The following is a 13,692-nucleotide window of genomic DNA, read 5'->3' as shown; positions in this document are numbered from 1 at the left end:
CAAGTTAAATTTAATGGCTTTTAAAATCTAAAAGGGCACAATAAAAAGAGGGCTCAATAATTGTAAAAGAATTTTTAAAAATCTTAAAGTAAAAAAAAAAAATTACAAATTATTTATTTGATGGCAGTAAATATACTTTTTAATTTCTAACTCCAACCTTTAGGCTTCTCAGAGTTTAAGGGTCCCCTGTGCCACATCCCATATAGGTCCATACATCTGGCCTGGCTGGTACATTATTGTATTAATCTCTGAGAAATGAAAGGCAAAGATCTGTGTGATGTGTACTAAGAATGTCAAGTGACATGACTAAATATTACAACTAATATTGATTTCTTACTCAGACCCAATACCACACATTTTGAGGGGAGGGGTTAGTTAATTATATCAATCACAATACTTGACTGGTAGTTTATTTTATCAACCCTTGAGGAATGAAAGTTAAAGATGACCATGACAGGATTTAAATTCAGAATGTGAAAAGCTAGAAAAACCACAAGACATTTTTTAACCAACATTTCAATGATTCTGACAATCAATTGCCATACTAACAACAATAATAATGATGATCCTTTCTACTAAAAGTACAAGGCTTGAAATTTTGGAGGAGGGGACTAGTTATTTACATCAACCCCAGTGTTACTTAATTTATCAACCCCAAAAGGATGAAAGGCAAAGTCGACTTCAGTGGAATTTGAACTCAGAACTCAGAATGTAAGGACAAGCGAAATGTCGCTAAGCATTTTGCCTGGTGTGCTAACAATTCTGCCAGCTTGCCACCTTGATATAATAATAATAATAATAATAATCCTTTCTATTAAGGCCTGAAATTTGGGGGAGGGGGATAGTCAATTACATCAATCCCAGTACACAACAGGTACTTAATTTATTTTCAAATTTTGGCAGAGGGCTAGCAGTTTTTGTGGGGAGGGAGATGTTGATTACATTGATCCTATACTTGACAGGTGTTTATTTTATCAATACTGAATGAATGAAAGTTGACCTTGGTGGGATTTGAACTCACAATGTAAAGATGGGCAAACTGCTGCTAATAATTTTGCTTAGTGTGCTAACTATTCTGTCAGCTTGTCACCTTCATTTAGGCACAGGGCCACAAATTTGAGGGGAGGGGCAAATCAACACCATCAACTCCTGCACTTGTCTATTTTATTACAAAAGGCAAAATTGTCCAGTGCTCAGTTTCTTAACTGAATACTGCAAGGTATTTTGTCCAACACTATAATGATTCAGTCAATACACTTCCTTCAATAATAATCCTTTCAGGCACATGACCTGAAATTTTTTAGGAGACGGGGTTAGTCCATTATATTGACCCCAGTGCTTGACTGGTATGTATTTTATCAACCCTGAAAGGATGAAAGGTGAAGCTGACCTCAATGGAATTTGAACTCAAAATGTAAAGACAGAAGAAATATTGCTAAAAACATTTTGTTCAGCATGCTAACACTTCAACTACTACTACTACTACTACTACTACTATTTTAAAAGGATTGATATAACTCTTCATGAAGGTAAATAGACACTCTTCGTATTGTCTAATAATAATAATGGTTTCAAACTTTGACACACAGCCAACAACTTTTTGGGGGTGAGTGGGTGGGTGGGGGCAAGTTGATCACATCAACCCAAATGCTCAACTGGAACTTATTATATCAACCCTAAAAAGATTGAAGTCAAGCTCAGTGGAATTTGAACCCAGAATGTAAAGACAGGTAAAATACTGCTAAGCATTTTGTTGAATGTGCTAAGAATTATGATGATGATGATAATGGTTTCAAAATTTGGCACAAAGCCAACAATTTCGGGGGAGGTTTTAAGTCAATTACATCAACTACAGTGCATAACTGGTACTTGTTTAATGATCAAGAAAGGGCTCAACTGGTACTTATTTTTACTGACTCCAAAAGGATGAAAAGCAAAGATGACCTCAGCAGAATTTGAATTCAGAATGTAAAGACAGATGAAATGCTGCTAAGCATTTTGCCAGGTGCACTAATGATTCTGCCAGTCCACCACCTTAATAATAATAATCCTTTCTACTATAGGCACAAGGCTGGGGTAAAGTTGACCTTGGTGAAATTTGAACTCAGAACACAGCGACAGACGAAATGCCACTAAGCATTTCACCCAGTGTACTAACAATTCTGCAATTCTGCCAGCTCACCGCCTTATAATAATAATAATAACATAGAGCACTCAATGAACAAATGGCAGACAGTGCTACAGCTCCAAACAAAAGAGGGACTTGTGAAAACGAAAGCCATCCCCATTAGAAGAGGAATATTCCAGGGAGATACGCTCTCTCCACTCCTGTTCTGCCTGGCACTCACACCTTTAACAGATTTGCTAAATAGAACTGGATGCGGTTACAAATGCTATGGAAAAACAGTCAGCCACCTTCTATATATGGATGACCTAAAATTATATGCAAAAAACGACAAAGAGCTAGAAACACTACTACAGACAGTACACAGCTTTACCAAGGAAATAGAAATGAAATTCGGATTAGAAAAATGTGCCAAAGCAACCCTGAAAAGAGGAAAATTAGTTAAAAGTAGCAATATAACACTAGATAAAGCCAATGAAATAAGAGAACTAGACGAAAGCCAACCATACAAGTATTTAGGAGTCAATGAACTAGATAGGATACAACATACACAAATGAAAGAAAAAATAAAGAAAGAGTACTATAGACGAGTTAGATCAATACTAAAAACAGAGCTCAATGCTAAAAACAAGATAATGGGTAACAACACTTTAGCTGTCCCAGTTATAAGCTACAGCTACAACATCCTTAACTGGACACTAAACGAACTATGTAAAATAGACAGGAAAACAAGAAAAATAATGACAGGATATAGGATGCACCACCCAAAATCTGACATAGAAAGGCTATATATACAACGCACAGAAGGTGGCAGGGGTCTTATACAGCTAGAAAACTATTATAAAATAACCACCATAGGACTGCAAAAATACCTACTCCAGAAGCAAGGGAAACTAATACAAATAGCCACAAAACACGAGCAAAACAAAAAACTGTTTTCAGTATTTAAGGAAGCTGACAAATACAAACAAGAAATCAATCTACCTAACAAATACGAAGAAGAAGAAGAAGAAACAACAAAAGCTATAAAACATGAAATCCAAACTAAAACTAGAACAGCAACGGACCATGATAAAACGATGGCAAGAAAAGCCCCTACATGGTAAATACTGGGCTAAACTAAATGCGAAAGAAATAGACAGAGAAAAATCCCAGCAATGGCTGAGAAGCTCAGGACTCAAAGCAGAGACTGAAGGATTTTTAATTGCTGCACAAGACCAAAGCCTCCCCACCAGAAATTACCAAAAACACATAATGCAAAGAAATATAACAAGTAACTGTAGAATATGTGGAGATCGACAAGAAACAATAAATCATATTATCTCTGGCTGCCCAGTCCTGGCTAAGAAGGAATATATTCACAGACACGACAGAGCTGGGACCTATATACACTGGAAGCTATGCCAACATTATGGAATAACAACAGAAAAAAGATGGTATAAACACACGCCAGAAAAGGTCACAGAAAACGAGAAAGCAACCATACTCTGGGATATGCCAATACACACAGATAGAGAAATTAAGGCAAATAGACCAGATATAGTTGTCAAAGATCATGAAGAAAAAAAATGCTTTCTAATTGATGTATCAATACCAGCAGATGACAACGTTTCTCTAAAAGAAATGGAAAAACTTTCAAAATACAAAGACCTGGAAATAGAGATAACTCGAATGTGGAATCTAAAAACAGAAACAATTCCTATCATAGTAGGTGCCTTAGGTATAATAAAAAAATATTCAGACAAATACATAACAAAAATAGGACTTACAAATATATATAACATACAGAAAATTGCACTACTGGGTACTGCACACATTCTACGCAAAACACTTTCAATACAGTAAACATAAGAGCACCACAGCAAACCACAGCACATACCCAAGGCGCACAGAGCTGCGCTCGGTAGTGAAGTGAAAGCACGTTATAAAAATAAAACTGAATAATAATAATAATAATAATAATAATAATAATAATAATAATACCTGCTTGATCAATAACTCCTGAACCTGTCGACTCATCATTTCCAGAACTTTCTTCTTCTTCTTCTTCCTCTTCATCATTGTCAGAATCTCCACTTCCATCGGATGAAATGTCATGCTGAAATAGAAAGTTTACATTGCTTAAATTTATGCATGCATATACACACACACACACACACACACATATATATTATATTATATATACACATATGTATGTGTGAATGTTAATACTATTGACTTAAGGCATTTTTAAGATAAACAACAGAGCATTTACTCTTGACGTGAGAAATCAACAAGCGAATCTTGAAATCCCCACTTAATATGGTTTTCATTAAGTGTGTATGTATGTATGTATGTATATATATATATATATTGGGTAATCCCATAAATAATGTGGGTTTTTCAATTGCATAAATTAAAAGTCAGAGGGGGATGGGATAAACTACTTACATCAACTTGCAACTTCTATTCTTAGTGCAAGTTTTGAAGAGTGCAGTTTGATTTTAACAGTTATGTTTTCAAAGCTATAATGGAATTGACAAAGGAGCATATTTGGCATATTTTGTTTTATGAGTTCAATAAATGCAACAATGCAATGGAAAGTGTGAGGAATATTAATGCAGTATATGAGGATCGGACAATAGGCGTAAGCCAGTGTCAACGGTGGTTCCAGAAATTCCAAGTTAGAAACTACAGCTTAGAAGACAAACCTCATCCTGGAAGACCTGCTGAGCTCGACGAGGATGTTCTGCAAACCCTGGTGGAACAAAATCCCATCATAACTGTTGAGGAACTAGCAGAGAAACTTGGATTTGATCATTCAACCAGTCATTCAAGTCAATGCTAGAAGAAAAATGACCATCTTTGGTTTCAGGATAATGTTTGGTCACATACAGCGAGGATGACATTCCGAAGGCTGGAGCAGTTTGAATGGGAAACGATGTCCCACCCACCAGATTCGCCAGACATTGCCCCATCTGATTATCATTTATTCCACAGTCAATAAAGAATAAGTCCTGGGGTCGATTTGCTCAACTAAAGGCGGTGCTCAAGCATGGCCACAGTCAAATGACTGAAACAAGTAAAAGAGTAAAGAGTACACAAATGTATATATTATATACACACAATCCATCTTCTGAATTCATTGTAGGACAAGATATTTCATAAAATAACCTGATGCATCTTTCAAACTATAAGGAACACATGCAGTTCTAAACATTGCTATGTATACTGCAATACACCAAATTATATACATACACACACACATATATATATATATATATATATATATATATATATATATACACATATATATATATACATACATACATATATATATATATATGTAAGGGATGACCGTGCGAACTCAAAAAGGAGCAATGGTGACGAATAGAAAAACAGAGGACTCCTTTTATTTAAACGTGTCACACGGTCGAACACACAATATTATATCGAAGATGATATAGATGATATGTTATGCAACGATAACATAGATGACCAGTAATGAAAGACCACAACCGTATTAGATGAATAACAGAGATATTTATTATGGCGTTAAAGTGTATGTCTGTGTGAGAGTGTGAATGCGACATATAAGAACATAATCAAAGACAGGCCGTCATACAAAGAAAAGTGTGTATGTGAGTGATACATGTGTGAGTTATTACAGCAGATAGAAAGAGTCAGTAAATGACACGTGAGCAATTATACCAGTTCGTTAGTACACTATAGGAAAAGTTCTGTATGTGAAAGTGAGGAGAGGCTGAGTGTGGCAGTGCTGATCACCAGTTGTGATGTCGTGGCATCGATGCCGGGCCGTGATTCTTGTTATACAGATGTTCGTCGCTGGCTGAGAATTTCTTGTCTGTTTAAGAACTCTTGTCTGTTTATTTATCGTGGTGAAGCTGAGTCACCTAACAGAATCGAAGAGAGAGATGTGCCGCGGTAGTTTGGTGTGGTGTACATAGAAGGTCGTGTTGACGCTGGTGGAGATTGATGCTCGGTAGTAGTAATCGTAGAATCGTGTTGATCATGACGATGATGCTGGATAGTAGTCGTAGACTCTTGTTGCTGATGTGGCGACGGCGGTGGTCATCGTGGCTGGACGAAGCTGCTGAAATGGTCGCTGGCTGCTGCTGCTGTTGTGTGGTACACGGAACAGTTCTCAAAGAGAAACTGGACCGAGACGAATTTGTGGGGTATGAGTTGATCTATATATAGCGTTAAGAGGGCTCCAAATGCCTTCAGAATTTTACTCTATCACGTGACCTTATTAGGGGCCGTGATTGGTCAGTTTGCGTTCTGGCGGGAAAGGTTCGAAGAAGTTGCCGATTCAAATAATAATCAGTCACGTGATGACAAGGAATGGGTTCTCTACTACGCTCGCATTTATTTATATTTAAATGAGAAGAATGGCGATAGCAGTTTTGTATCTAATGGCGGTAGGTAGTTTCACTACATATATATACATATTGGGTCATCCCATAAATAATGTGGTTTTCTGATACTTCTTTTATTTTTCAAAATTAAGATAAAGTTCTCTTTAAATCTAAAATATACTCTCCATTTTCTACAATGCTCTTCCCTCTATCTGGTAGACTTGCAAGGCTTCTTTTCCAAAATTCACAGGATGTCCTCATTGAGCTCTACAGATCTTCCAGGATAAGGCTTGTCATCTAGGCTGTAGTTTCTGGCTTGGAATTTCTGAAACCACCATTGACACTGGCTTATGCTTATTGTCTGATCTCCATATTAATATTAATATTCCTCACATTTTCCACTATGTTGTTGCCTTTATCGAACTTATAAAGCAAAATATGCTGAATATGCTCCTTTGGGTAACTTATGCCAGCATGAAAAATCAACATAAAATGATGATGATGATGATACCTTCCTATTTGGGTGTTACACACACACACACGCTTCTATATGGGTACACAATGATGTAAATATATGCCCTCTTATATTGGTATACATAATGTTATAAACGTTGGTATATAATGTTACAAGAATTGGGAAATCTTCACCCTCTGATATAATTCCTGTTATGAAAACCAAATTCTCTCCAGAAGTCCTCCAATATGTTTTCACAAATAATATACAAGCAGCTTCAACAAGGTTCACCATTTCGTTTTTGTATGTGTATGTTTATATATATATATATATATATATATATATATATATATATATATATAGGGTTGTTCCAAAAGTAATGCAAAAGCCAGCATGATTTTTTTTACTAATACAGATTATTCAAATTGCTAGGTGGAGATAATTCTAATACATTAAGAACTTGTGTTGTATGGTATTTGAGGTACCCCTGTATTTGTCTATGTTGATCAAATACATGCTACTGGATCAAGTTATTTCTCTTAACTCATTTTTGTTTCTATGCATATATGCATCATGGCCACATAGATACACACAAACATGTATGAGTGCATTTATGTTTATATCAGTCTAGTATTGGTTAAGTCACTTTCCCCAATCACTTAGTTCAATAAATAGAAATCAGTATAGCATTTGTTTCAATAAGGATAGAACAAAAACCAATGTTAATGTCTCATTGTGGAATATGGAAAAATGAAAGATCCCCCCCCCCCCAAGCAGTAACAAAATTTTATAGCACTGAAGCTATTCCAGCCATGGTCATCCTGTCTTTTGAGGAGTATGTCTAAGATTACATTTTCCAATGTGTTCTTTGCATTTGTTTTTATATGATACTGTATGAGTGGGAGAAGATTTGGTTTGATAGTTATTTCTAACAAGAGGTGAGACTGCATAGGAAGTTTCTTGTTTGGGTAATTACTATAAGAAAGCATTGACGATATAAATTGTTTGAGTGTGTGAAAATATCTCTAAGGAAATAATAGCATTTTTGTTAAAGGAGTTGAGAGAGAGAGAGAGAGAGAGAGAGAGAGAGAGAAGAAGAAGAAAGAAAAAGAAAGATGGTGGCACACACACACTGATATGTGAGACATAACAGTTAATGAGGTTAATACTAAGACAGGAATGGTTGACAAAATGGAAAGCCTTAGGCTGGAGGCTATTCTTTGGAATAGAGAAGAAAGCAGATTGATATGTTAGGGATGTTAGAATACCAATGAAAACAGCATGCACCAACATTGAAGAAAAGAGGGGGAAAATATTCTAAATAGCAGTTTTCTAGGGATTATCAAAGAATACAAACAAGTGATTTGGTAAGGCAATGTTGTTTCCTTACCAATTATTGAAGAAGGCAATGTTTCATATCTTATCAACATTGCTTTCATTCTCTCTGTTTCTTGACTTAAAAATAATTCCTTAATGACATTGTAACCTATTCTCAATGACTTCAGTAGGAAGTTTGCAATCATGTGGTTACAGATTCAACTTCATTGCATGATCCATTAGGAAATTGTCTTCAGTCACAACCTTAGTTTGATCCAAGCCTTCTTAGCAAAATTAGTTATATGGAAACTGTGTGGAGACTGTTGGATGAACTGCACAGTTCTCAGGCAGTAAACTTAAACTCCAGTTTAACACCATCACCAGGCAGTCGGATACCTTTAGAAGATTCCACTCTCTGAAGTGAATCAACAGTTTATGGTTTTCTCTGTTTCTCTTCCACTAATCTCAGAGGACTTAGAACATGTGTGTGACAGATCTGTTCCACTAATATTAAAGGCTCTACCAAAGCCACAGATACAACTTCACTAGCAAAGAAGGCTTTACAATAAGGTCATAGACAGAACCCCACTCAAGGCCAAAAGCCTCACTAATATTGAAGACAACAGATAGATCTCTGGTGTTGCTCTTCCACCTCAAAGTTAAAATAAAATAGTAAATCCAAAACTGGATTGCAGACTGCTAAGAGCTTACCTCATATATTTAGCTGAAAATATTGATTCTTCATCAGCAAACTTCAGTATAGAAGGGAGCATGTAGGTAACTGAACTTAACCCCAGTGTACTATTGATTATCACAAGGTATGAGGCTAATTTCTGAATAAAGAGTGGAGTGGGGGCTACAGTCAATAGTCAATGGAATTGACTCCAATATATTGTTTTAGTGACCTTGGAGGAATAAAAAGGTAATGGTGACTTAGGAAGGATCTGAACAAAGAATTATTTCCTCTGAGATTCTATGTCTCTTCTTGCTGACATGTAAACTCCAGGTCAGCCTTGATCCAGCAAAGGCATTCTAACCACCACCATCCTGTCTTTTTAGGGGTCTGTCTAGGAGAATGCATTATCCTATGAATGTCCTTCCCCATTTAAAGATGTCAAATATATTGAGGGAAATTTGGCAGCTATTTTATAGCAGGTTGAGCAACCATGCAAAGGTACCATCATAACATGTAAATAATATTGACAGAGTTTGAGAACCAGAATTGTGGGATGTTATAATAGCAAAATATCAATGTAAACAATAAACACCTTTCACTGGGAACTGCAGTAATTTGGAATTCAAAAGTCATATAAAAGACTTTGGAATCATTTTTCTTTTTTCTTTTAAACCCATTTGTTCCCCTTATATCTGCCCCTCCCACAAAGTTCTTGTCAGTTAGATGTCCCAGTTTCTCAAAGGGAAAAAAGTAGGACAGTTTTAATGGGATACAGTTAACAAAAAGAAAATTTGGAATGAATGGAGGAGTATATAATCAATGTGGGGTGGAGGAGGGACATAGTAAAAACTAGCAGAGAGTGAAAGAGAAATCTACACATGACAGAAGTGGAGGGCAGAAAGAAGTAAAGAGAGGGTGGAAGAGAGAGAGAGACAGAAAGAGAAAGAGGGGGGAAGAGAACTGTAAGAGTGTGGTGAGGTGAAAGCAATAAGATAGTAAGAAACAGATAGAGTGAGTTCCTAAAACAGGGAATCTGTTGAATACAGTCATATAACTGAAAACGAACAGCAGTGGTTTTATAGAGCTAGGAGAGTTACACAAGAGGAAGACAAAAACTAGGTCAATTAGCTTGGCCAATATAGTTTTGTCGGTGGAAAGAACCCAACTTTGGTCAATACGATCAAGCAAATGCTAGAAGAGAAGTTACTTGAAATGGAAATACCAACTATTAAAGGACTCAGAATTTAGACTGGCACTTTTGTATGAAATAAAAATTTAAAGAATGAAATATAATAGCCATATATACCCAAATAATTGGTATTGTCCAGATGTGTGTGTGTGTGTGTGTGCATGCACGCACCCACCCACCCATCCACACACACACAGGTACATGATTCTGGTTCAATCTCACTGCATGTCATCTTGGGTAAGTGCTTTCTACTATAGCTCTGGGACAGCCAAAGCTTTGTGAGTGGATTTGGTAAATGGGAACTGAAAGGAGCCCATCGTGTATCACTATCATCACCGCCATCATTTAATGCCCCCTTTTCCATGCTGGCATGGGTAGGATGGCTTGACAGGAACAGACAAGTTATAAGACTCCACTAAGTTCTATGTCTGTTTTGGCATGGTTTCTACAACTGAATGCTTCCTAACACCAGCACTGGTTAAGTTGCCAAGTACCAACAAGATAAGACTTCTCAACTGAGTGGGGTGGAGGGAGGGAGAGAGAGAGGGAGAGAGAGAGAGAGAGAGAGAGAGAGAGAGAGAGAGAGAGAAAGAGAGAGAGAGAGAGAGAGAGAAAGAGAGAGAGAGAGAGAGAAAGAGAGAGAGAGAGAGAGAGAGAGAGAGAGAGAGAGGAGCAGGTGTCTTGCTGAAGAGGTGAATACATGAGTTGTTCACCTGGAAGTGGGAAAGAGAACGAGAAGAAAGAGATGGGAGGTCCAGGTACAATGTGAATATGAAACAGGATAGGAAGTACACTGGGTGAAAATAATATGATAGATGCCTTGAGATAGGAAATGAGTTGGACACAGAAGATAAAAGATGAGTTGTGGGAGAAGGCTTGACAGAGCCTCAATTCTGCTGAGATGGATGGGTCTTCTCAAGCACATTGTAATGCATTCATCTCAGCCACTCATTATCTTCTTTGAGAGGCTGAACATCTTGAAGTCTGTTTTCACCACTTTGTCCCACATCATACTAAATCCACTACTTCCACATGTTCCTTCCATGTTTAGTGATCGACACTTCTTTATACAGCTGTCCCCATCCATCCACATCACATGACCATACCAGTGCAATCTTCACTCTTGCATCCCACACCTGAAGCCTCATATGCCTAATTTTTCTCTAAGCACATTGTGCTTTGTCATACATGCACATCCATCAGAGCATACTTGTTTCATTTCTTTCAATTCTCTGCATTTACAGCCTAAGTTTCACAGCCATGTAGCATTGCTGTTCATACACAGGCATCATAGAATCTGCCTTTCATTCTGAGAGAGAGGTCTTTTGTTACCAACAGAGGTAGAAGTTCTCTGAACTTTCTCCAGCCAATTCATATTCTAGCAACTATACTCTCTCAGTATCTTTCTCCAATTAGGTAACCTCAAAAGCTGAAACTATCCAGTACTTCTAAGGAGCCTTTTTGGAATTTCAGAATATCTATTTCCCATGTGCTCTTATTATTTATTGCTTCCACACATTTGCCACAAACAAATTCTCCTTTCTCTGATTCCACTGTGCCTCTTGTGCATTCATGGTTTGCACTGAGCACACTATATGGAATTTCTACCAACACTTTGTCTACATATGGAACAGGGCCATTTACCTGAAGGGATTAGTGTTTTGTCTGTTCACCTGCCAAGTATAGTCTTTGCTAAGTATCTTAAGACCCTTTGATTCCACGTTTTGCTTCCACACTTATAAGAGGGAATTGATAACTGATAGCCTGATGAACTTACCTGCATAATAAATTCACTGCTGTACTCATTGACAACTAACACTATGCTAGCATCCCTGTACATGGCTTGGATGGCTCTCACTAGTCATTTGTTTACTCCTAACCTTCACATTAACCACTAGACGAGGGATCAAGGCACCTTTCCAAGTCTTTCTCCAGGTCAATGAATGCCAAGTACAGTGGTTTACTTTATGTTAAATACTTCTGTAGTTGCTGAATTATAAAGAGAGCATCAGTAGTGCTCCGCCCTGGCAGGAACCAAACTGCATCTCATCTAGGTTAACTCATTCTAATTAACAGGGCTACGACTTTTTCAGTGACTTTCATAGCCTGGTCCAGTAATTTGATACCCCTGTAATTACGTCTTTCTGAAGCATGTCCTTTACCCTTGTAACAGTTGACTATGATTCTACTACACCAGTCACTGGGTATGATACCTTCTTGTACAACCTGATTGACTATATATATCCTACACTGCCATATATTTTAAGCATTTCAGAGGTACTTCCTGATGGACCAGAGTCTTTTCTCTGTTTTTATTTTTTTAATTACTTTATCTATAACACTTCTGTCAACACAAATGGCTGGCCTCTCTGTCAGGGTCACATTAGGAAGACTCTCTTCCTCCTATGCATTCTCTACATTTAATAACCTTTCATAATAACACTTCTGTGCTTCCTTCTTTTCGAAATCACTAAATCATCCTTCTGCACACATTTCTCTCCCACAACATCTTGATTTTCTTTTATACCTCATGCCATTGATCTTCTTAGTGTAGAACATCGGTAAGCCTCATCAGTTCTGCATCTACCCTTACTAATTAGACCTGCCTCCTGGATTCTCTTCTAGCAACCTAGAATGCTGCACATTCTTCTAAACTTTCTAAGCCTGCCTCTTTACTTTTATTGCTCTATCTACTTCCCTGTTCTACCACCATGTCATCCTTGATCTGGATGGAATTTTACACCAACCACAAATTTGGTCAGTAGCCTTCAGTAGATTGTCTTGTGAGAATTTCCAATTGCCCTCTACGTTATATGTCTACCTCTTCCTCTTTTTCATCAAATGCTTTAATTAATGTCTGTAAATCTGACTGTTTGAAGGATCTCTAAGTTTCCAGGTTTTCCTTTTCCAGACTGGTTTGCATTTCTGAGACCGTTTAGCTCTAAGTCTGAAGTCATTTATGACTAACCTATGTTGGGAAGTGTACATCTATCAGTTCAACTTGTGAGACATGCTAAGATAAATATACTGGTGAACAACGTATTTAGCAAGTCTGTCAGTGAAGATTTCCTCACACGCGTTGGACAGCATGGCATTCCTTTTTCTTACTTTCACTCATTAAAGCAACTCACCTTCAGAGCTGCCACTGTTTGATATTAAGCATTCAACCAGCTATTAACAATCTGTATGGATTTATCATTTAATTCTAGTAAGTGATTTAATTGCATACAACAAACACAAGTGGGATTTTACATACCTCACAACATACTTATATAGGCACTTGTATGCACACAGAATAATTTTCCCTTTTAACTCTAAATTTGCAAACAGCCATTTATTGTTACCTTTTATTTGAGAGCATTTGGCTCTACTATATTAACTTTGCAGTAATAAAGGTTAAATTTGTTAAAACACAAAGACTACATCTCTTGGCCTATTTCTTATGCCTATTGGAGTCATGCCATGCATACCCATCGTATATGTTCCTAACATTTTCTTACACTGAACAACCTTTCTTACTAAACTATATTGTACACTAACAATCCCGATCACTTTATCTGCCAAATTCCCTGC

The 13,692-nt window shown here is 37.1% G+C and overlaps 1 protein-coding gene across 5 annotated transcripts in view; it reads right to left on the bottom strand.

Annotated features, from left to right (window-relative positions):
* Window positions 1-13,692, bottom strand: part of LOC106882728 (uncharacterized) — a 180,360-nt gene that overhangs the window by 39,135 nt on the left and 127,533 nt on the right. For all 5 annotated transcript variants that reach the window (XM_052967300.2, XM_052967298.2, XM_052967297.2 and 2 more), the window contains one exon: window positions 4,109-4,223. In XM_052967300.2, coding sequence (XP_052823260.1) covers window positions 4,109-4,223 — 115 coding nt within the window. The remainder of the gene's footprint in view (window positions 1-4,108; window positions 4,224-13,692) is intronic.

This window comes from Octopus bimaculoides, chromosome 4 (assembly GCF_046866305.1).
Source record: "Octopus bimaculoides isolate indiv1 chromosome 4, ASM4686630v1, whole genome shotgun sequence".
In the NCBI taxonomy this organism is placed as follows: domain Eukaryota; kingdom Metazoa; phylum Mollusca; class Cephalopoda; order Octopoda; family Octopodidae; genus Octopus; species Octopus bimaculoides.
This window is presented reverse-complemented; position numbering and strand designations above follow the sequence as displayed.